This window comes from Pezoporus flaviventris, unplaced genomic scaffold (assembly GCF_033815535.1).
Source record: "Pezoporus flaviventris isolate CSIRO_AGI_PZ_B2104156 unplaced genomic scaffold, CSIRO_AGI_Pfla_v1 ptg000001l, whole genome shotgun sequence".
Classification (NCBI taxonomy): Eukaryota; Metazoa; Chordata; class Aves; order Psittaciformes; family Psittacidae; genus Pezoporus; species Pezoporus flaviventris.
In genome coordinates, this window is record NW_026892549.1 from 23,389,674 (window position 1) to 23,415,532 (window position 25,859).

The 25,859-nt window shown below is 38.8% G+C and overlaps 1 protein-coding gene across 6 annotated transcripts in view; it reads left to right on the forward strand.

Moving 5' to 3' along the window:
• The window catches only part of CTNNA3 (catenin alpha 3), a 513,803-nt gene that overhangs the window by 485,769 nt on the left and 2,175 nt on the right, over positions 1-25,859 (forward strand). For all 6 annotated transcript variants that reach the window (XM_061448556.1, XM_061448569.1, XM_061448587.1 and 3 more), the window contains 2 exons: positions 6,142-6,247; positions 13,590-13,724. In XM_061448556.1, coding sequence (XP_061304540.1) covers positions 6,142-6,247; positions 13,590-13,724 — 241 coding nt within the window. The remainder of the gene's footprint in view (positions 1-6,141; positions 6,248-13,589; positions 13,725-25,859) is intronic.

Sequence of the window (25,859 nt, forward strand, 5' to 3'; positions counted from 1 at the left end):
TATAACTGCTTCAGCCAATGCATCTTTAAATGTTCAGTGTGGGTTTGGTTTTAGTCAGTTATGCTAGCAGTTTTGCTAGCATTAGGAATTATTTTCTCCTGATTTTTAAACCTGTAAACTCAGACAGGGATAGAAAGTAAGTGAAATTAGAATCTCTTTTGCTTCTGTGTCTACAGCAGTAATGAAATGGCAGAGGTCATCTCTGGGATCCTCCTGTACAATCTACAATTATGTTCTCCTAACTGAATTTCCTGAGGAACTCTGCTGCCTCATGTTTGTCTAGGTATAGCTGATAGAGACATGCAGCCAAGCGTAATAACAGTAATTACTCAGTAATTTAATAGAGCGCTTGTAATGACTGAGATGTGAATCCTACTTCCTTATCCCTGCTCCCAGGACTTCATCCAATCACTAGGTTAAAAAAAAGATAAAAATCTCAGCAACAGAAATATCCAAACTTGAGAAACAGCTCATGGGATAGAGCTCAGAATGTGTGGTGGGAATCCAAATTTCTTAACCATGCCAGTATTAGAAGCAGTTTGCAGAGCAGCAGTAGGAAGGCAGAAGAATGGAGAAATGCTAAGTATTTAAGGAAGAACTGCAGGAGGCAGAAGTATAACCATGGAATGTAGTGACAACTGAATTAACTAAATACCATAGTATATATAAAACACAGTTATTTTGTTTGGAATATCTTTCTGTCTCTGTGGATAACTGTCGTGGTTTAAACCCAGCTGGTAACTCAGAACCATAGAGCCGCTCGCTCGCTTCCCCCTTCTTCCTTGCTCTGCTCCCAGAGGGATGGAGAGGAGATTCAAAAGAGAGTTGAGATAAGAACAGTCCAGTAACTACTGCTGCTACCACCAACAATAATAATGATAAGGGAAATAACAAGGGAAGAGAATACAACAGCTCACCACCCGCCAACCAATACCCAGCCCGACTCGAGCACCGATCTAGCCCTTCTGGGTAACTGCCCCCCGTTTATATAGTGGGCATGACGTGCTGTGGTATGGAATACCTCTTTGGTCAGTTTGGGTCAGGTGTCCTGTCTCTGCTTCCTCCTGGCTTCCCCTCCTCCCTGGCACAGCATGAGACTCAGAAAGTCCTTGGTCAGAGTAAAGATTACTGAGCAGCAACTGAAAACATTGGTGTTATCAGCATTGTTCCCAAAAACACAGCACTGCACCAGCTACTAAGAAGGAGAAAAATGACTGCTACTGCTGAACCCAGGTCAGTAAGATAATGGATGTCCCTTATAAAACTAAACAGATAGCAATATAATTAATGCACTTTCTCACAGTGTATCTTAAGTAACATGACAGTCACCCGAATGAGTGCTTGCATCGTCTTCACAAAGTAAAGAAATGTTCCAATCGATTCTGGTGATCATCGGTCTGGGGTTTGCTGGGATTGCCAGACTGGATCCCGCATAGAGCTTTCATGGGAACACCAAGGAACAAAGAGAGAGATGTGTTGCTGGATCCATACTGGTTTGGATCACACATCTGCAGTGTGCCCAGAAAAACCTGTAATCCTGTCAGGATTGTATGCGAAGGGAGCCTACAGGGATGCTGGGGAGGGGCTCTTCATTAGGGACTGTAGTGATAGGACAAGGGGTAATGGGTTAAAACTTAAACAGGGGAGGTTTGGACTGGATATAAGGAGGAAATTCTTTCCTGTTAGGGTGGTGAGGCACTGGAATGGGTTGCCCAGGGAGGTTGTGAATGCTCCATCCCTGGCAGTGTTCAAGACCAGGTTGGACGAGGACTTTGGTGAGATGGTTTAGTGTGAGGTGTCCCTGCCCATGGCAGGGGGGTTGGAACTTGATGATCTTAAGGTCCTTTCCAACCCTAACTATTCTATGATTCTATAATTCTATGATTTGTTGAGCTAGAAATTCGGACTGATGATGTCTGAAACTCAAGACTTTAATGTGACAAAGACCACTTGGGTTTTGGGTTGAAGATGTCAGTAGTTGTGAAGATTCACTGCGCATCTTCAAATGCTTGCGGTGCTATGAAATGTGTTTGGGGGTAGTTTATGATGTTAGATGTATTTTAGGTAGAAGTTTATTTTTTGAGAGTGACTAGTCAGTACAGCTCCTTATTGTTGTTTCTGACATGGGGGAAGTACAAAACATTTGCTGATGTGAGTACAGTGAGTAGAGGAAAGACACTCAGCTTTGCTCAGAGACAAAAGACTCTATTCCTGGAAAATGTAATGCCAAAGGCCTTTTGGATTTTAGATAAAAGTTTTTGTATATAGTATAAGTTGATGTAAAATTAGTAGAATATTTTTGATCATTACTTTTCAGAGTGAAATTCCAGTATGAAGGAAAACAGATCACAATGCCTGATTCTGATGCCTGATAATTACAGTTTAGGCAGACAGGGATGGAGTTACTCTGCAACACTGTTTATCATGGCTTGAAGCAAGAATGATTAGATTTGAGAGGCTTAGGTCTCCCTTTCACAATTCTGCAAAACCCGTGGTGTCCTACTAGTTAATGCAGTCCAGCTTTATTTTCTTCTTACGATTGTATCTTTCAAGAAACATTTATGCAAAGCCAGTTTTTCTCCTACAGCTTTGTGGAGATATTCTAAACTGATTTTGTTGTACCCGATCCACCTACATTCCTTCTATTTAGACTTAGATGGATGATTCCCAAGTTATTCATGGTCTTCCCAGTTTCTTTACTGGGTAGAGCAGGTGATATAAGAGAACAATCCATCAGTATCTTGGAGGCATATAATTGCTCATAAATACAGTACTTTGTGTTTCATAGCCTTGAATGTGGCACCAGCTTACATAGCTAGTAAGGCTTTATGCTTGGAAATAATGAAGTGTGAGAAAAATAAATTAGACTTCCCCTGCAGTGAATCCAGATCAGGCATTCAGAGTCTACTGTAGGCTGTGAACCCAATTAATTATTGGGAAAGAATTTCAGTAAATGCAGTAACTGAGTGTGCAAGACGGAGTTTGGCTTTAAAAATTAGAGACTGGAAACAGGGAGAAATAGTAAGAGAACAGTGACTAAAAAATAACCCAGCAAGTTTCATGGATGCTGTAGCATCATGAACATCCATTCTAAGAAACTGGAATTCATGTTGTAGAAGAGGGAAAAGGTGGAGAACTCCATGAAGGAGAAATTTTGTGGTGCTGTTGACCAGCAGATGGTACTTGGTGGGAAGGCTTTTTTTAATCTGTCTCAGCATCTGCTGCAGGTGCATGAGTTAAGCTAATCTTAAACTTCTGCATGCAGATCTGCATTATCTCTAGTAATTTGGTTATTTTTAACAAATACCACAAAAAAGTACCACAAGAGTCTCTCAGATTAGGCAGGGATTCTTCAACACTTGGTGGAGGAGGATCATGGACTATATCTGTAGAAAGAAAGGGGAGTCAGTACAGTGATATGGAGAGAGAACTAAGTGAAGCATCTGAAAAAAAATTCCAGGCAGTGAGACGAGTAGCTCAGGAAAACAGCCTCCTCTACAAAGTGTTTTTTCATACTTCAAACTTGCAAGACATAACACAAGTAAATATAAAACTGGTAGGAAGCCACATGATGGCTGGGGAAAACATTTAACGGACTTTATGCATCTCTGACATCTGGATTCAGGGAGTTAATCCGAGCTAGTGGCATTCTGAATATGCTGATCTGGTGTTAAATTGGGAAAACTGGGAATTCACAAAATGCACAGCTTCACTGATAACATTAGAAGGCAGCATGCACTGAAACTGGTACTCATTCGCCGAACAACATGAAACTTCTTTGTTAAATTTAAAATAATCAAATTGTTGGACTGGAAGAGACCTCAAGAGGGGACTTAAATCATCCCACCATTCATAACAAATACCTGTCTAGTCTCGTCAAGTGGTGGAGACACCACAAGCTCCTGGCTGCTCTGTTCTGGTTTCTCACCATCTCAGCACCTCACCTGAAACTTCTTTTCCCAAATAAAAGCTCAGTACTACCTCCCCTATCCCATACAGCCCCATGAAGCCCAATTGAGGACTGTTACCATGTCTATCCTACAGGCTGTCTTGCTTATGCTTCCTCCTTTGCCCCACTGCTAATTTTCAAATTTCTAAATCAAATTAAGCGTCTAAGCCCTTCAGTCATTCCTTATTCATTATGTTTATGACATGTCTAACCATCCAACTGTGTCAAAACTTTTGTTATGGAAACCCACACAGAACTCCAACTGCAGTCCTAATAAAACTGAGAAATCAAAAGGAAAACTTTTTTACCCATGTACCACGCAGTGGCACCTGCTACTTTCCTAACAGCACTACCTCATGGTGTTCAGACTGACTGATCCATGTGGTAATTCCTGTGTCTTTTTTTAAAACAACTTTATAGGCTATCTCTCTCTCTCTATGCAGTTGATGGTTTTTGTCAATATCTAGAGTGTGCAGTTGTAGCTTTAGAAATTTCATCCTGTTTTTTTTTTTTTCCTGTCTGTTGCTTCCATTTGTTTGGTGATTCAGCAGATCTGGTGTGCTCTCCCAAGTGTTCTTTCTAAAGTGTCCAGTGGGTAATAATTGCAAAACATCATTATGCCATACCCCAAGGCAATTAAGCCTGTACTTTATGTAAAAGGATCTGGATTTTATGTGAAGGTAAAAAAAGGAGCACAGATAGTTCTTCTTGGCTGTATAGCAAAGGAGACCTCTTTGTATGTGTAACTTACCATGCTGGTTTTTCAGCACTCTAATATAAGGCTGAGGCATTCTTAAACACTATTTTGAAGTATTTGTTTCAAGACCTAGCTGTGGTTTGTAGCTCATAAGCATCCTGCCCCACATTTCTTACAGAATGTAGCAGAGAAGGTCTTGAACCATTAGTGCAGTCAGGTGGCAAATAGAGCAGAAGTCTTAGGCCTCATTCCTGGGTGTTCCTCTAATGGCTCTCACAGTGACCGTTTTTGTGGTGGGAAGAAATGCTTTGTTTTAATTTGTTTGAAATACCTTTCTTGGGTTAGAATTGCTTCATTCTCATTAGCTAGATCCTCTGAGGGACTTGCACAGGTACAAGAAAATTGCTGGTTTAATTTACCAATTTCACCCTCAAAATACCCAGCCAGTATATCTTCACATATCAAAAAAGCTGCTGGCTGATATTAACAAGAATTTCCTAAGCATAAGTTACTTGCACTGCTATGGCCTCTCGCCTTTTCCCGCTGCTTTAATTCTGGGTTGTGTTCATCTGTTGTGTTATTTCACTGGAAGTCTGGGTTGTAATTTTGCAGGAGGGTGCTGGACTGCTTATAGTTTGTAGAGCAGAGCTTGTAAATTGATGTGAGGCCTTCAGGAATTAAATGTCTGCATAAAACTGAAAGTATTCCCGTCAAAGATGTTGAAATGAAAGTTAAACTTACTTAGCAGGATTGCTCACTTTATACATGTGTGAAATAAAATTGTTATTTAGTTTAGCTGAAGTATTTCAGCATTGAAGAAGCTGAAGCACAGGAAAATATGAAGATTTGTTGTACATATTGCCTACATTAGGTATTCACATTTTGTCTTGGGTTCTAGAAACAGTCTCATGTAATTAAGTAAGTGTTTTGGGTTGGGGGGTGTACAGAAAAAGAAGCTGGCTTCTTGACAAACCGTTCACAAGAACTTCATAGTTGTTCGGATGGGGAGGTCGGGGAAGGAAGAGAAAACCCAAAAAAAACCCACAATCAAAAATCAAGCAACTATATTTCTGACCAGATACCCATAATGAGTCTCCAAATACATTCCTGGGCTGAACTTTCTTTGAACGTATTTACTAGAAATTTTTCTGGAGGGGAAAGGCACATAAAATTCATATAACCATGGGAAAAGGAAACGCCACAAGTAGTCTTCTAAAATCCCTATCCTATCCTTAGGATTTGACATGTGTTGTGCTTCCAATATGAAAACACAGTGACATCTTTCTGGTACTTCTGCATCCACTTGATGCCAAATAGTACCAATTTGTGGGGCATGAAAACAAAACAGTTGGGGCGGTGGGGATTTAATTAATACTGTTAATGTTACTTCTGTGGTTTAATTATTTAGTAGAGTTCTTCTGTGCCTAACTTGCATGGATATGATTTATTCCCAATTTTTTTAATAATGTAAGAGGGTTCTTTGTTTCATTTGAAGGGGAAGAGGACCACTGAAGAACACATCTGATGTAATTAATGCAGCAAAAATGATTTCAGAGTCGGGATCAAGGATGGATGTCCTAGCACGGCTGATTGCTGATCAGGTAGGTTATTGATGCAGCAATGCATTAAACTGCGTCACAGATTAATCCATCTGCAGAACCCCTAACACTTAAAAAAGTCATTTACAAAAGTGCTCGTGACATTTTTACTGTCTGGTCTTCTCAATTTTTGAATACGTAGATCCTGTCTTAATTCTATGTGTGGATTCTCTTCATACATATCAATGTGTCTGTTTAAATACACTTATGAACTCACATAAATGTCTTTGTACATATATCACAGATGTGTATGTGCATTTATGTATTTATCTCCACGTGTATTTGTACATACAGGTATATTTGTGAGCTCCTTTAAGCTATGAATGCAAAATTTTAGACAGATACATGAATATATAGTGTCTAAATGTATACATATATTTATACCTCCTTAGAGCTATGAATGCAATATTTTAGATGTATAGTCCATTTTTCCTTCGGTAAATTACCTAGAAACAACTGCAATTGTTTCAGGTGAGCCAGCTTAGAAGTGGAGTGTTGCACTGGCATAGAATTCTGCTGAGCAGGCTTAGACATGTGCTAGGCCTCAGCAAGGTTAGTAAGGTTACCGACTTTGCTTCTTTTTTCTTTGAAATGACTTATTTTTCACCCTAATCTCCCTTTGTAGTTACAGAATCTGTACTTCTGGTGTACCTAGTTTTATCTGTCTTCCATTGCTATCCCCCCAACACTGGCCATTTCTTTGAAGTACTGATGTCATATGGTTTTCTATGTAAATATCCTTCTGGATAGTCACAGTTTTGGCCTCTGCATGCCTGCAGTCTTGAGGTGATTTTTTTTGCATTTAAAAGAAATATGTACCATCATCAAATGCAGAGCGGAACAATAAAGTCTGCTTTATTTTCATTGAATTTTAAATACATCAGCTCAAAAAAAACCACCAGAATACCTAAACCAGATGTACGTAAATCGATAAGCATGCTCATGTTCCTGGCTAGGACAACTCCATAGTAGCTTAGGAAATTAATATACCAAGCAACTTGCCACATGCAGCCTGCTTTGTTAAGTAAGGTTGGTGGTTTTAGGGCCAGACAATACCAGAAGAAGAGTGTAGTGAAATGTCAGTGTGCAAGTATCAAATCTAAAGCATGTACACATTCCTAGGCTTTGTAACTTCCTTTTAGGCCCAGGGCAGCATGCAGGTCACTGCCTTCCACACCCTTACATACCGTTTCTCTTCCATTCACTTTAATTTTCATATACAGCCTTTGTTTTTCTAGTATCTATGAAGCAGCAACAATCTGTTAGTTTTTTCTACCATATGTGTCTCTGAATTCCAGATAACAAGACAAAGAACTTATATTTCCATTTGTACAATTGTGATCTGATTTGTGGAAAAACAAGGTAAAATGTTAAGTCCCAATTTGTGATCGTGACAGATATTCTTCCAGCACTTACCTCTTTTCAAGAGCATGGGAGAATGGCTCCTTTCAAGCTTTTACCAGTTACAAATTAAAATTCTAACCCATCACTGCTCCATTGCAGAAAACAATATGGTATCAAAGCTGAATATGAGCAAGGGTCACAATCTCTTGCTCTTAGAATAGGGAATCTAGTCTCACTGAGTCACTTCTTTCCTAAAATTTTCCTTTTTCTGTATTACTACAATGACTGCAGACCAGAAACATGGACAAATTAGTATGAGCAAAAAGTAGCCATGAATCATTAGTACTAATAATGTGTGTGACACATTTCCCAGCAGCTGCTGGGAAACATCAGCTGCTGGAATGATGTGACACCATTCTCGTTATTGTAACCCTTTTATTGAATTCACTCAAATTATTTCCATATGACCTAGCTGAGAACCTTGCACATAGTTGATACCCTTGATCCACCTGACCCCTGGTATTTATTCCCTGTGGTATCTTGTATGCATCAAAAATACACTGTTAGAGGTGTTGCTTGTATTTTAGATGTTATTTCATGCTGTATGTATTAGAAGCAAATTAGCATATACAATTTAAAAAAAAAAAAAACAATTGAACCAAAGCAGCCCTTCCAGTACAACTGTGGTGAGTACAAGCATTGCTAGCTGTGTGTCAAACATAGTATAAAAGAGAATCTTGCCTTTATTCTTCCTATTACAGAGATGCTTAATACTATCCTCTCGTTCCTCTGATGGCCAGAAATCCTTTAACTTCTCTAACCTGTTTTGCCTGTGCCAAGTCATCCTTTAACTTATAAAGCTCTTTCCTCACTGTGTTCTTTTTTAATCTCCAAGGTATTTGTAAAGACCAGTAATTCCTTTTCTCGGCTATTACTTTGCTAAATTTCCTATGCCCTGCTTTCTTGGGGTCCTAAAATAAAATAAACTACGTTCTTCTGGGCTGCCTGATAGCTGTTCTCTGAATATGGTCCAAACTGAAGGAGCTCTTCAAGAATCCGGTGCCCAAACTGGAACATAAATTCCAAGGAGGCTTTATGAGTGCCTTTCTCAGTGGCATTAATGCTTTTTAGTGGAGTATTGCACCTATTGCCTTTTAATAACATCTAAATTATGTGGAATTTTTATTCCGTGCAAAAATGAATTTGTATGCTCTGTTTCAAAAGTGAAAAGACCTCTACATTGTACCAGTTTCAAGTAACTTCCTGCACACACTTTTCACCACTTTTTCACCACTTGCTATTGAGCTTAGGCTGCCCTGTAAGTCTGATACTGTCATTTAATTAGGCCACATCACATTACTGTTCACAGTCATCCCATGACTGAACTATTACTCTGCCTTTGCAGTTAACAGGACAGGCTTTTATAACCCCTCTTCATGTGTTTGAAGGAAAGGGACACAGTGTGGTACAATTAGCAGAATGTTACATTTCAATCCATATTGACAGCACTTTTAAGATGACTCAGTGTTAAGAACTGTGAAAATAATCACAGTACAGCATCAGCATAAAACTAGGCAGATTAATCACAAATAAACTGATAATAAATTTAACAACTCGGTAATTTCCACTGTCAAATGGGATGTTCATAGTGGAACTTTTTGCTGCAGTCCTGGATAAAGGCAAGGCTATGCAGGTGTCCCAAACCCATTACCAAGTTGGAGCTTCCTGCAGGCTTGTCTGCTGCCATACATTAGCTAGGCGTAAGCTATGGCCAAGGGATTTGTGCACTGCAGCACAGCCCAGGTCTGGCCCTAGTTCACAGGTCAGCTGCTGTGTGGGTTCCAGCTCCTCAATGTACAGCGGTCTCTTGGTCAGGATCAATACATCAAGGCAATGAAATGTTAAAGACTTCCAATCTGGAAGTGTAGGGCTCAATATGAAACATCTATATTCTGTAGAACCAGGCAGTCTCCTGACTTAGCTGATTCCATGTACTTCAAAAATTTTTACCTGAAAGTAAAATGAAAAAGGCATCTAAAATGATAAACTGATAAATACGATGCAAGCAGATGTGCCAAAAAGATGTTTTGATTACAGGATCATCTTACCTAAAAGATTGCAGTTAACAAATAATTGCAATAAATTACACATTTATAGTATGGGTCTGTGTGTGATTATACCCAGTATTAATCACCATAAAGACAGCTTCAGATTATAAAGAAATGCTACAGACTTTGTTAGCAAAGGGATGAAATTATAGTGAAGCAAGAACAGCATTGCTATAATCAGACTTTCCTGCAGAATTGTTTGTCTTGGCACTGCTGTGCCAGTGGCTTTTTCATCTGGATTATTGAATGCTGGTTTCACTGTGATTTTAATCACTGCACGATTAATCAAATCATATGGAAGTTTCTGTGGATATTATCTCTATTAGGTAAAACATCACGGCATATTCTGAATGGAAGTCAGTTCTGATCCTGTTGTTATGGAGAGCCCTTGTTAATACTCCACTGTCTTAAATATGTATGGAAAAGAACCTTGCATAATTTGCCAGGATCTCTAGCTAAGAATGTGAGGCATTAAACTGGTAACCATCAATTACCTTTGGGATGATTAAACTCAGAACTTATTAACTGTCCTTCTGTTGCAGCCTTGTGTTTGGTTTCACTAGTGAGCAACTTGTACCAGATGCTTCTGAGCAATATGTAGAGGATTCCTTACAAACTATCCTCTCTACACAGTACATTTCTTCCTAACATCTGTTTAAGGTTGATTTGAATATGGTGGAATTTTTTTTTTAGTACACTATCCTGCTAAAAATAGTGCAGAATTCTTATCTTTACCCCTGTAAATGCCTCTTCTTTCTACTGTGTTGGTCCCTGCCATGATCATATGGTCTTGCAAAGTTTCATGGGTAATGTACATAAAAATGAGCACACTTGGTCAGACCCTGTAGGTTCACTTAGGCCGATGTCCTGTTGCTGACAATAGTCAATAGTGAACATCTTCAGAACTTGGCTAGATAATGGCATGCATTTCATGATTCTTCCACAATATGGTTTCCCAACCTCCAGCAGCCATTCAAGAGTTTACTTAACCAAACCTAGTTTGGTGCACTTGATACATTAAACAGTCCTTGGTATTTTTTTTTTTTTCATTAATTTGTCCAGCAACTTTTTTAACCTGTGTAACCTTTTAGTATAACCGTCCTGCAACAAAGATTTCTGAAACTTAACAACAGTGTTAAAAGCCACCTCCTTTTGTTTTCAACTCAGGTTAGTTACTTTTAATGACCTCTTGTAGTGGAGGAAAGAACACCTGTCTTCACAAAAATCTCTGTTGTCCTTCTCCTGGTTTTCTACGTGCCTTGTAGTGGGCAAGGGAGAGGAAAGATGCATCATACCTACACTAAGTAGAAAAGTTGTGGGTGTACCACAGAGTTTACAGTTGCATAATTACATTCCAGAAGTCTTTTCCTAATAATGCCTAGCATTTACCTTTTTTGACTCTACTGAGCACTGAACAGTGTTTCCATATTTTGGTTTTGAGTGGCAGTTTCTTGGTCTTTGATGCATGTCATCTTTAGCATTCCTAAAATGTTACACATTTCTTCTCTATATGGTATGTAAGTAAGATAGATAGTAAATGTGACTGGCCTGCCAATATTATGATATGAGAGAGTACTATATAATAAAGTTAAATTATTCTTGTCTCTGACATTCTGTAATTGACATTGTCACTATTTGAAATGGATGAGACACCATTTAAGCACGCTGTCTGCCCATCTCTTGGTTTTTTTGGGGCGGGGGAGAGAGATCATGCTGTATTTAAGAAAAAGAAAAAAAAAAGAAAAAGAGGAGCAAGCATCTCTCATTGCAGGGAATACACCCTGGTTTTATATAATTAATTCTGATGCTTAAAGGGATTACAGTTGCATTTGACTGATAGGACAGATTTTTTGATTAATTAAATAACAATGACTATTCCAGTTTTCAAAGCAGTCTAAACTTTCTAAACTGCGATACTAATATTTAAATACTGGTTTGTGCAGTTCTTAAAGCAGTGTTGCGTAAGGAAGAAGCAAAGGCATATTTTAGTATAATTTTCTGTAATATGCTAACACTTTGAAAACATCACACATAAGAAAGAGACGATGTCAAGAAACTTTTCTGGTTTTCTTCTAAATTTTGCCAAAGTACAGAAAATATTTTAGTAATGGATCTAGTAGAACATGAGGTAGGGACTGACATTACATAGAATCATAGAATAGTTAGGGTTGGAAAGGACCTTAACATCATCTAGTTCCAACCCCCCTGCCATGGGCAGGGACACCTCACACTGAACCATCTCACCCAAGACTCTGTCCAACCTGGCCTTAAACACCGCCAGGGATGGAGCATTCACAACTTCCCTGGGCAACCCATTCCAGTGCCTCACCACCCTCAGGGTAAAGAATTTCTTCCTTATATCCAATCTAAACTTCCCCTGTTTTAAGTTTTAACCCTTTAACCTTTGTCCTGTCACTACTGTCCCTAATGAAGAGTCCCTCCCCAGATCCTTACAGGCCTCCTTCAGATACTGGAAGGCTGCTCTGAGGTCTCCACGCAGCCTTCTCTTCTCCAGGCTGAACAGACCCAACTTTCTCAGCCTGTCTTCATACGAGAGGTGCTTCAGGGCTCTGATCATCCTCGTGGTCCTCCTCTGGACTTGCTCCAACAATTTCATGTCCTTTTTATGTTGAGGACACCAGAACTGTACACGGTACTCCCAAGTGAGGTCTCACGAGAGCATTTAATTCATATTAAGTAAGTAATTTAAAATAGTTCATCCTACTCTTTGTTATTTATTACCTTTTCCTATGTCTAAAACATGGACTGCTTTCTTTTACCAAACATAACTGCATGAAGAGTGGAATTGTCACACCCCCATTTTAAACAAGTATCCAGTTTCTTCAGCAACGCCGGTAGTTTAGGTACAGTATTTCATGAATTAAATAGAATTAGTGCTTTTTCTGAATTCTGGTAGGTTTTGGATTTAAATCCATTGACCACAATTCCATAAGACTCAAAAGTTTAAATAGCTATACAAACCCATATATGGCTGTTGCCACTGCAGTTGCTGGTAACATATTCTTCTTAATACACAAAGCTGAACACAATCTTCATCAAAAGGCAGTAACCATATTTCTAATGTAAGTACGCACACAGGCTAAAAATATGTCTCTGAAAAACTTGTAGGGATCTATTTATTATTTATTGTGCTCACTTTTTACAGCTGTGGTAGCACAATAGGGACTTACCATTCACCTTAAGATCCCTTACTCTGCCAGAGAAAGCAGCTTTAGAACAAATGCATAACAGGCCTTAAGTGTCTAGCCTGGTACTCACAGAATAGTATTTCCCCTCCCAGTACTCCAGATATTTAGGGAGTTCAAAGAAATGAGGGTGGAAAGATGCTATTTTTATTAAAAAAGTCCTATGCTATTAAAAGTATTGAAATTGGTGTTTTCTGTAAGACATTTTTATTGCCCTATTCCCCCTGTTACAGAAGATCTGTGGATTGAGTTGAATAAATTCTGGATGGAATACAAAAAAATAGATTGTACTATAAAATCAGGCATAATTTCCTATAAATGATAACATTGCTCTTGTAGATATGTTCTTAAAAAGAAAGCATAACCTCTCAGGAGTTGAAGGGAAAATAACTATTCCATATATTAATAAATTTGTTTAGAAATATTCCTAAGGCAAGCCCAGCACTGTTTAAAGAAAAAAGTTAATATGGAAAAGTGCAGGATTATTCTGAACTTCTCCAATTATTTTGTTAAAAAGATTCACAGAAGGAATGAACTGTGATCTGCCACAGCTGCAGTGAAAAGCAAGGCTAGATTGTTGTACAATTTGAATACTCCTCAGTGAAATATTAACATAATGTTTCAGACAAAATTTTGAATCAGCAATTGCTGAAATGCTTTATTAATTGTTCTTTTCTTAATCCTCAGTGTCCAGACCAATCATGCAAACAGGATTTGTTGGCTTACCTGGAACAAATCAAGCTGTATTCTCATCAGCTCAAAATCTGCAGCCAAGTAAAAGCAGAAATACAGAATCTAGGTGGAGAGCTCATCATGTCTGCTGTAAGTAGAAAAATGGCATAAATTACTCTGTCAAACAAAATACATCTTAAATTTCAGTTGTGCTTTCCCGTGCTTGCAAGATGTTCCAGTGTAGCCCTGAATCGCTTGCTTTATTCCTCACTGTTTTTCACACTGACTTAACACAGAGCATCTGAGGCACTGAAACATAACATTTGGTGTCTTAAAAGGAGTAGTAATCATTTGCAGTTATTTTTCTTTTAAATTCTCAAAACATACTATTCTTCACTGTTACTCTGGAATAATTCAATATAAGAACTGTAACCCATTTTAAGATTATGGCTCATTTATTTACATATTTGAAGCATGCGTGTGTGTCTGTACCCAAAAAATAAATCCCCAGGTTCACTTCCAGTTCAGAAGAAAGTGATAAAAGACAGTCTACATCTCTATAGAAATAAAGAAAATTAAAATTAAGAGCAAGTAGTCTGAGCAGATTTCTTCACTGTGCATTAAGAGTCATTAGCTCCATTACAACTAAGTATCATTAGCAGCAGAAAAGATATTGTTTATGATTTTGTGGAACTTTTCTGTACTTGTCCTCAGCACAAATCTGATCCCAGGCATTCATATATTATTCATTAGCGTTATTACTTGTAGCATATGGGATTATGATTTCAAGACATAAAATCTGCTAAATGGTACGTAAACCAGATAACAAAATCTTCCCAGCCCACATTCTTACTATTTAAATACTTCACTTTTTATGATGATTTCATATTCTCATAGCATGGAATGTATGTATCACTAAAACTACTAGTACATTTTATATGGTTTATAAAATAATCAGAAATTAAGCCTCTGCAGCTGATGTAAGATCTGAAACATTAATTTCTGTAGACCATTTTTGTTGGTACAGTCAAATGAAAATTCAGAGGTCGTATTTAAACCTAGTGCAGAACTTACAGGTTAGTAATTTTGAATTGAATGTATACCTTCTGAAGCTAACACTTATTTTCTCTGGGGTTGTAAATTAATCAAGTTTAGATGCATTATGTTTCTTCTTCCATTTACCAACAGCTGAATGAGCAGAGTGAATTAATAAAGTCAAGTCTCATTTTTTCATGCCCTCTGTGCATACATCCTCTGCTGTCAGTGCTCTGAACTTGCCCATGTTGCCTTTAAACCTACTTCCAATGGCCCTACACAACAGAAACCCATCATTCCTTCTGTGCTTAGAGGCTTTGTTTCAGTACTTTGTTCTCCCCTCACTTGCATATAAACTGTTCACGTGTTTCTTAGAGTACTAATGCTTTTTTATCTCAGCTTCAACGTTTCTAACATGTTAACCCTGATCATGATAGACAGACAGAGACATACAGAGTCATACACAGATGGAGTGAACCTCCCCCAAAGTCCACAACAGCTGTGCAGCAAGAAACAGTGGTGCAGATACTGACTGCTCAGTCTGTGCTGGCAGGCTGTTGGTCACCCACTTGAGAGCCAACAAGAACTGGTCTGTCTCTGTCTTTTTTTCTCTAGGATCTCTTATTTGTGGCTCTTTTTTCTCTATGCAGTCTTTGGTTTTGTGACCTGATAGAGATTTATTATTTGTCTTTGGCATTTTTGTGTCTCCATGAAATTTGGAGATTAGCTAACTAGTAATTTAGAAAGCTACTGGAGGACTGAAAAATTAATAAATGGACAACACAGATAAACTTCATTCACTTACAAACCTAGTTAAAAGATACAGATCCTTGCACATCACAATGTATATCTGATTTGAAATGTCCATTACTTTGGCAGATTTGGATTCACAAGGATCCTTGAGATACGAAAATCTGCATACCGCCTGGTACACAGCAGCTGTAATTTTCCTGGTCCTGTTTCCATTATTGAGTGCAGCTGATTGGTAGATTTACTGCAAGAAATTTTGAAAGCCTACTTTAGTTCTTCCTCTTTTTTTCTCCCACAGTAATGATAGTCCCATTTTTTTCTTTGCCATTTTATTGTGTCACCCATATGTCAGCAGTGGGAAGTACATAATCCTGGTGCAAATATTTTAATTCTAAAACTAATAACCCAAACTTAACTTCATAATCCCAGAGGGATAACTATAGAGCTTAATCCTATTTCAGGGAAGGAGGATTAGGTTAACCTAACCTGAACTATTTGTATTTTACTTGCTTCTACTTTAGGAGAATATGGGAGTTAAAAATATGATGTATGGATACAGTGATAACCAGAGAGGGAGAGAAATTCACTACTAATACAAAATGGCTGATTGAATTACTTTTTTAGAAACCTGGACCAAATTCTGGCTTTGAAAGTCTTGTGGGGGCTTTAGAATTCGATCAGGTAGGTTAGCTGGCCTTGAAAAAAGAGACAAAACAGTGTTCTGCATAAGAAAGCACAGAGGTTCTCCTTCCTTACTTCAAGATCTGGGAGCATAGTAAGGAAAAAGCTCTCTAGAAAATACGTGAACAGAACACGTGTCCTGATTATCTGTCAGGTATCTGCTCAGGCAGTTGAGTTTTACCCTTTGAGCCAAAATGGGCTTTTATAGTTTATGCAACACTAGTAAATCTTCCGATTCTGTTCACACCAAATCAATAGCAAATCTCTATTTTTTAAGGAGTCAGAACTGCAGCTGGAATAGGATTATATTCTCCCTAGTCCTTATCTTCTCTCATTCCTCTGTTTCAGCTAATAAAGAATGAGAATCAGAAAAAGAGACATCAGGCATGAATAAGGAAAAAAAGAGTGCATGCCCTTGCAGATAGTAAAACTATCATTATGTATTAAGCAAAAATATAAAGATACCGGAAACTCCATCAGTCCTCTGGATAGTAAAGATCTATTTAGTGAAAAAGAAGTGTATTAGAAAGAGCATTAGGAAATAATCATTTTGCTTTCACTGTTACTCTGTGATTTCTCTGTTCTGTGCCCATGTACATGTATGCTTAAGATTGAACTACCTGATTTTTGGTCATCTCTCAGATGTCTGTCATTGGCTCCTCAAAGTTCACTTTTGTCATCTCGTCTCCTTCACGAACTGTGATAGGGTATGCAAACAGAAGAGCTTAGGAGGAAAGCTCCATTCAGATAGTTAATGTCAGCTTCGAAGCTGGCAAGTCAGCTTGCTGTACAAAGTGAAAATGATTGAGCAAAAGCTGGCAATAGACCACAAATCCACACATAAAAGCATTGTCATATGGATGTCAGATAGCACTTATGTCCATCCTCCCCTTCCTCCAACTGTGCACAAGGATCTCAGATTTAAATCAGCCTTGAATTTTGAATTGTTTGTTTTTTTTTTTCTTACAAGAAGAGTAGCAGTTCATGAAAAAAATGTGCTATTGAAGCCAAAGAACCAAGTCAGAGGAAAGAATAGGGAAGAGCAGAGGATATAGTCTATAGTTCTATCACATATTTGTTGATCTTCAAAAGAAAGAACTATCATCTTGAAATAGAGCTAAATCGTAAGACCTGCCTTACCAGGGTCGTCTTCTGGATGAAGCTATGGAGAAGAAAGTAACGTAGACATAAAATGGCATTACATATTAACCTGATACACTACTATGTACCACTGGTCAGCAGTGCTACAGTGTAAGGCCACCCATGTATCTGTCAATAAGAAATGTGTTCTTATTGATAGAAGCACTGTACCTAAGGAGGTGCTGGTGACTGCCAGCATAGTTCAGTTTGGGACTTACTGCCATGACAATAAAGAGCATTATGCATATGAAAAAGTACACTGTAATCTACAAAACACAGCTCATAATCATTTGTTCTCTAGATCACATTATCTTTAGTTGTTTTTCTTCTGTCCTCCCCGTGTCTTCCCTGTAACACTCTTCTGACAACCTCCTTTAGAATGCTTCTTGCTTAAATTAATACCCCTGCCATATCATTAGTGTAGGTTAAATAGGCCAGTGTACATGGGAAGCTGGAATGCTGTGGGAGTATCCAGCTGATAGTCCTCCTAACTGTTCTCCTCAGTTAATGGGTTTTTGACTTCAGTCCACAGAATGTTGTAGTCTCTGAGTATAGTTACGCAGACACTTGCCTGTCTCACTGCCCTTCCCTGAGCTCCATCCAGTACCTTCATTCTAGCCAGTGGCACAGTAATGCTCAGACCCCCAGTTATGGTGGTTATTAAAGGTTCTTTTGACTTAAAAAGAAATCTGGAAGAAAGAGTTCTCAGAGTTACAGTATCACAGAATTTGATAAATGGCATAGAAAAGATCTCTCAGGTGAGCCAGCCCTACTTGTGCACTGAAGGCTGTTTCGCTCTGTTCTTCCTGCAAATCACAGAATCACAAAATATGAGGCTGGAAGGGACCTCAGAGATCATCTGGTCCAACCTTTCTAGGCAAGTGTGACCTAGACTAGATATCCTAGCACATTGTCCAGCTGAGTTTTAAGTGTCCAATGCTGGGGAATTTACCAAATCCCTGTGGAAATTCCAATGGCTGATTGTTTTCATTGCGAAAATCTTCCTCCTATGTCCAGTTGGAATCTCCCCAGGAGTATAAGTTGTACCCATCACCTCTTTGTTTTTCCCATGTGACTCCTTCTAAAAAGAGGCTCTATCTTCTCTGTAGCCACCCTTTAAATACCGGAACATGGTGATAAGGTCTCCCTTAAGCCTTTTTTTCCTCAAGGCTGAACAAACACGGTTCTCTCACAGCCTTTCCTCATAGGTCAGGCTTCCCAGTCCTTTGATCATCTTTGCGGCCCTTCTCAGAACCCTCTCCAGCCTGTCCAGATCTTTTTTTTGTAGAGCAGGGACCAAACCTGAACACAGTATTCCAGGTGTGGCCACATAAGCACCAAGTATAGGAGGATAACGACATCTTTATCTCTGCTGGTGATGCCCTTGTTGATGTAACCCTGCATCCTGTTGGCTGTCTTTGCCACAGCGAAAAAAAAAAAAGGGATAAATCAAATGTGTCATTTGATTCATCTTTGATTCTTCCCGACAGTATGTCAAGAACCAGCCTTACTTAAACAGTGACATAACTCCACATTTGTGCCAAACATAGGTGCTTTAGTACTTCTATCTTTAGGCTTGAAGGCTGTATTTAAATGTCTGTTTCACTTAGCGAGTTACCACTGAGTTCCTATGCCAGTTAAATCAAAAGTTGCCTAGACACTATTCCTATGAACATGTTTCAGCTTTGAAGGCTACATCACAGATAAAAAACAGATGGAGTCAAAGCTATAAGCTAGCAGGCAGAAAAATACAAGGTAGGGTATCTGCAGCTGCCACCAGGCCTTTGGCTGACACAGCGCCAATCCTTGGACAACCATATCCCAGAAAAATCACATCTCGGCCAGCATCTGAGCAGCTGGCAAGCTGCTCAACACCTTTGTAACAGTTGGGGGGTTTCAGTTACTCCTCAAGCAGAGCCATGCAGCAAGAGCTGGCATTTTGCTGACCTCATGAAGAGCTGCTGTTTTGGCAGGGGAGGAGATGGAAAGTAAAGTAGTGCCTTTCAATTTGTTTTAGGGTTTCTGTTTGGGTTTGCTTTTTCCTTCTAAAAGAGAAGTAAAGGTGGGCAGAACGGCTTCCTAGCTTCAGCTCCTGTAATACTGAAGAAGAATAGGAACAAGAGCTGAACAACAAGCCGGCAATCACACTGACTGGCTTCCGTAACAGCCCTCTTGATTTATTAGAGGTAGACAGTTTGCTCCATTTACTTCAGTACCACTGTCCTGCTTTTACTGCTGTGCAACCTTCAGTTAAAATATTTTACCTTAACATCATCACTGCTATTCTGACAAAGATGATGCCTGTGTGCCAGAGAAACAGCTACTGCTCCTTGTTCAGCCTGTTTGCTTCTCCTCACTGGTATTTCTCCAATCTCATTGGAAACTTGCTGTTCAGTTTGTTTGAACTAATGGTGGAAGACTACTTGTAGGGCCTTACGCTATGCACAGAATTATTTCTTATATCGGTATTTGATTCTGAAAACACTAAAATGCTGATTTGCTTAAAGTTGATGTTAAGCCCCAGGAGCTGGGATATTATTTTAAAATTTTCTTTTACTGAGAGCTGACAGGAATGTTTCACTGTTTGGGTTAGTTTTTTTTTAATGTAATACCACTACGTTTGTCACTGGGTTTACCTAGTCTATGCTGGTATGTGTGTATATAGAACTCCTGGCCTTTGGAAGCAAAGCAAGGGATATATTTTTTTCCTGTTAAGTACTCACAGAAAGCTCAGTTGCTTCCTATTGAGAACAATTAAATTAAAGCAGCAAGAAGTGTTACTGTAATGTACACTACAAGACAGTTAACTTTTCCTAATAATAATTACTTTGCTAATTAGCAAAATCAGATTGCATTTTATAGTTCTTGACCTCAGCACATGTAAAAGATTATTGCGGCAAGCACTCCATTTCTTCACAAACTAAAGCAACTGATGGAAACAGCAAGGAAAGGATTTCTATTAAATCACTTCTCAAGGACCTGTTATATAAAAAACAGTTTCCTTTTTTTAAGACCATCCTGCCAGTGAAAGCAGCAGGACTTGGGAGGGACTGGGCTGACCGCCACCTGCCTATGCATATGTTCCATTACGGTGTTTCAGGGAAACAGTTTTACAGTACTTAGTGTTAAGTTGTTTATCATTTAACTTGGAGACAGAGGCTGGTCTAATTATAGGACTCGGGTTTCATTCTGTGAATCGCACATAGCCTGAAGCAGATTCTGGTAATGGTTATTTAGTTCATTAGATTCAATTTCCTTACTGAAAAATAGGTAAACCAAAAGAGAACAAATGCCAGATACCTTTGAGGTGCATAACATAATTACTAGGTAAACCGACAGACATAGATGACCAATAGCATATTTTTTAGGAAAACTCAGTTCATTGAAAATTAACACCCCCAGATTACTCACCCAAATGGTGAGGCAGATTTCCTGAGGCCAGTTACATAAATTGGATATATAAAATAAATAAATCTCTGATATCCCAAAGGGAGAGAGCATGGCAAAGCAGAGGTGAGCAAAACGCTCAGGGAACATTTTCCAGTAATGGGAAAAAAGAATTGCAATGGCAAATCTCCTTTTACCTTATTGTATATCATAGAATAGTTAGGGTTGGAAAGGACCTTAAGATCATTTAGTTCCAAGCCCCAATATATACCTATATATATATTGTCGTGGTTTAAACCCAGTCAGGTAATTCATTCGCTCACTTCCCCCCCTTTCTTGCTCTCCCCCTGCTCCCGGAGGGACGGAGAGGAGAATCAAAAGAATGCAACTCCCACGGGTTGAGATAAGAACAGTTTAGTAACTAAGGTATAACACAAATCACTACTGCTACCACCAATAATAATAATGATAAAGGAAATAACAAGGGAAGAGAATACAACACCTCACCACCAGCTGACCGATAACTCGCCCCCCAAGCCCGACCAAGCTCCGACCGATACCTCCTCCAACCCTGCAGTCCCCCAGCCCTTCCGGCTAACTCCCAGTTACATCCTGGGCATGACGTGCTGTGGTATGGAATACCTCTTTGGTCAGTTTGGGTCAGGTGTCCTGTCTCTGCTTCCTCCCAGCTTCCCCTCCTCCCTGGCAGAGCATGAGGCTCACAAAGTCCTTGGCCAAACCAAAACATCTCTATCAGCTCTGTTCCCGAGCTGAAAGTCAAAACACTGCACTGCACCAGCTACCAAGGAGGAGAAACATGACTGCTACTGCTGAACCCAGGACATATATTTACCTATATATAGGTATATATATATCTATATACCCCAATATAAACCCCATATGTAACCTGTATGGGGCTGAATCCATGATAGGTTTTATTTATCACCTGGCAGTTACATGAAGAAACATGGTAGTGCTTCCAACTCTGGAATTTTTTCCTGTGCTTTCTTGAATACCCATCTCCTACACTAAGATCTCCATTTTCATTACAATGAAATTATCACAGTTCTGGGTGGAGAAACAACTGTGGAAATACGAATATCCTCAGCTCAGAAAACAAGGCAAGTAACTAATGTTAAAATCCTGGCCCAGGCCAAGGAAAATTCCACACATTTTCAGCTGTCAGGATTTCACTCTTGAGAATGTATCTGTTTTGCATTGTTCTGCTACTTTTAAGAGATTAAATAACATTATTTTATATAGCAACCTCAGACTTTATTTTATATAGCGACCTCAGTGAAAGAACCGCAAAATATTTTACAACAGCAAATTGTTACACATAGTGAAAAAAGTGATAGAAAACGAAAAGGACAATGTAATAAGTACTCCTTACCTTAAATGCAGCACTACTCAGATGCTTAGTGTTCTTCACAGTAATGTAGAATTCATTTTATTTTCAGAAGTAGTTGTCAAAGTAATAAAGATTCAATCTTCGTCTCACAGTATCATGTAACAAAGAAAATTTGTTTCTAGGAATGTATTTAAACCTAGAGGTTAAATTAGGATTAATTTTTAATAACTGGCCTTGTTTCCAGTGAATTTTAAGTAAGTTCAGACTTCAAATATTAATTATTGTTTGACAGTCAATTCTTAGTTTTCACCTGTGTGAAAAACTAAAGTCTGGATGAACTGTAAATAGGACTAGGGAGATTGTAAAGAGCCAATTGATAAATCCGTGCTCCAATAGTAAAATCTCAGTTCCCTGCAAAAAAAAAAAATGAATGATGACAGCAGATCAATCAATAGTATCCCAACTGGGGTTTGAGCAGACTGGTGCCTTACAGATCAAGAAATGATTTGTGAGTATTGTTTTGCATAGTCTCTCACAGCTTTATTCCAGGAGGCAATTGTCTGCCACTTGTTTATGTCAAAGAGACAGCATCTGCAAGTCTTTGCAAAGAATGGGAGGAGGAGACTGACTTATTTACAGGCTTTGACAATAAGGAAATTCTCTATTTGCTTACTACGGAAACAACTCCTACTGACACCTGACAAGGCAAGCATTTCTTGGTACACTGAACAGAAAATACTTCGACAGCAGAAAAGTTTCTTAATATTCTAAATCATGATTCTCTTAATCATTCTGAATATTAAACAAAAATTACTGACCATATAGCTAAACTTCTTATAATAACAGATTGTTACTGCTGCCAAGACATGAAATTATTTTACAAAAATGTGAAAAATATGGTACATGTAAACAAATTGGAAATAAAGTTTCAGAATTCATTTTTTTTCTGAACTCCCTTCGGTTTTGTTCTTCAGTGGAGTTAATTTACTTGCACACCGAACTCATTACAGAAGAGAAATGCAAGTGCTGGAGAGAAGGGATTCGATTTCAGCGTGAGCGCTGATTCTGGGGGAGAGAAGGGTTGGGCAGGGTTTTTTTGTTTTTTAAAAAACCCCACTATCGTTAGCTCTGTATCTTCCGTGTTTCACCACAGTGGTTGTGGAATTGTTCTGTGTTTCTTTTGCAATAGAAGCCAGTACAGATGACATTTAAATAAGGAAAGATATGGCAAAAGATGCTTTTCCTAAATCCTTTAATGAATTACTGTCTTGACTGACACAGTCAGACCTGTGAAATGTGGAGGTGGGAATCTTGTGTCTCCATGTAAAGTGCCAAAAGAGCAAAAGTGGAAGTCACCCAAAAATAAAACAGCTTTTAGTTTGGGGTTGGTTTGTTTGTTTGTTTGTTTTGCTGGTGAATCTTTATGCACCACTTGTTACACATTGAAGAGTTCACAGCTACATGAAATGAGCTTAAATGCTCAATGAATACGTTATCAATCTTTCATTTATGCCAAGTTTCATTTCATCGGTTTTCCTAGATACATTATGAGACCTTGAAAGCCTGCTGAATATCTGAGATAAAAGCAACCAAGTGAAGAGAGCCCCTGAGTAGATTAGATTTACAGAATAGATTTACACCAAACTCTATAATGTTAGTGGCATTGAAGTATAAAAACAGCTGCTCTCTAGAGACAAGAAAAGATGACATATATGGCCAGACTCTTACCATGTGTGGTAAATGTCTAATAACATCTTCTGAAAGTTCTGAAATTTTGAATGCAGTTTAAAAAATAGCTTCCCTCTCCCTCCCATTAATATTCACATTTTCTGTATAGAAGTGAGATTAGTGTGAGCACCAGAAAACTGAGGGGGAACCTGGACACTCAGACTCTGCAAATAACATGGATAGCCTAAAGAGCAGCATTATGTAAGTCTTCCTATATTTCACTGCCTATGCAGAGATGCTAAGAGCAAAGAAAAACTAATGGCAATTGCTGCCTGTTCTGACATATACCACCTACCTCCCATCCACCCCTGCCACTATGGCAAGTAACCACAGCCAAATCCCTAAATTAAACAGCCGTGTAATGCCAACCTCAGCAAAACTGGAGACCCATTAAGTAAGCTTATTTATCATTTGTTTACAGTAGATATATGATTATAGTTTAATAAATAAAAAGACAGTATCACAGTGGTGTGGTGAAGGAGCTGTGGACTGCTCCACAGCCACAGCCATTCTGTGAAAGGAGCTACAGATGCCAGAATGCGGTGATAACTGTTCAGTTTCCACAGGACAGGAAAGGCAAGTTGTAATGGTCTCCTGAAAGGATTCTGCTTTATTAGCCGTATTTCACAGTATAAACTAGAGTCACAGTAAAAACTGGATGAAGTTTTGGGACAACCTTTATCCTGCCTCGATGCTGCTACCAATTTCATATAGAAGCTTCAAACATTTCATCCCGGTGTAACTCTTAACTCCAGGCAACTTTAAAAAAGTGGAAGAATTACAGAAACTGGTATCACTGAGAAACTTCATGAAAAAGCCTGCCCCTTAAACCCATACATCTGCTGCCATAGAACCAAGACGATCTTTTCTTTTGCCCCCTCTGGTTTACAGCAGCTTCCCAGTTGGTGTTGCTACACAGCCAGTGCTAGAAAAGTGCGCATGATGCCACCAATATTGACTGTTGAGGGAGAAAAAAAGCTTATTCAAAGCCTCTTTAAGAAGCCGTCAGGATCATGGAGGCATCAGCTGTTCTAGAAAACAACAGATAATTGAAATTTTGGGACTATGTACACATGCATATGCATGTGTGGCTGTGTGTATAATCCTCTGGTTGGCATGAAAGAAAAAGTTCACATGAAACTTGGTCTGTCTCCCCTTCTGATTCCTTCTAACCAACCAAATAAATAAATATTACAACAGTGAACATTCAGCAGCTTGAAAACTAGACAGGACATCAGTTCATGTGCCAGTGTGCTAAAGCTGCACCACTAGGCAGCCTCCTTAGAAAAATGTATATACTGGAGACTGAAGATGTATCAGGAGGGTAATGACAAAGCCTCCGAGCAAAACACCTTACTGGCAGCCTGGAGGTTTTTAACATGTTTAGTTTAAAAGCAGCATTTGAAATAAGCTTTAGGTTGGAGGTCACCGTGTGCTTTGAACTTCATGTCAAATCATATGACAGTAAATATGTTGTACTGCTGAATTTATCAGAGTGGCTGGACAGCCTGCTCCCCAAAGTAAAGTTTATACATCACAGGCCCAAATATACCTACCAGTTTATGTTAAAATACTACCATGGAAAGATTACATGACTATTATACAGTGCAAATCCCTTCTAAAAAAGCTCACATGCTGCAGAAAGGAATGAACTTTAGAGGCCATCTGGTAAATTTTACACCTTTTCTCAGAGTATAGAGATAATTTCAGTTTGTCATCACACATATGTGCACGTTATTTTAGTTTTCAGAGGGTATTAGGGTTATTTCACACTTCCAGAGAGCAGCAGTAAACATGATAATAACCGGAGGGTTTATCTGCCAGTTCAGAGGTGTTTCCAGAATGCAACTAAATTCCATCCCTTGCATTTTTGTTGTTGCCTTATTTGAATTTGGGTGTATGTGTGCAAAGTCTTACACAATGAGCATGACAGACAATAACACACTCTTCTCACCTGATCAATCCATGTGACCTGGTAAAGGGGAGAAGACCTTGAACCTTTCCTAAAATCTCAGTTTGCAAGCCTGCATATCGCAAAAGACAGGCTGGACGACAAAGTGCAAGACTGTCCTCCCACTAAAATGGATGGCCCTTTTAGAGCACTGGCTTCATTGCTTTTACAGGCAAATGTTTCAACAAAGAGGATGTTCAGAAGTTGAAATGTAGGTTCTGCATTTCCTAGAGTAATACATAGAGTAATCCTACTACTTTTA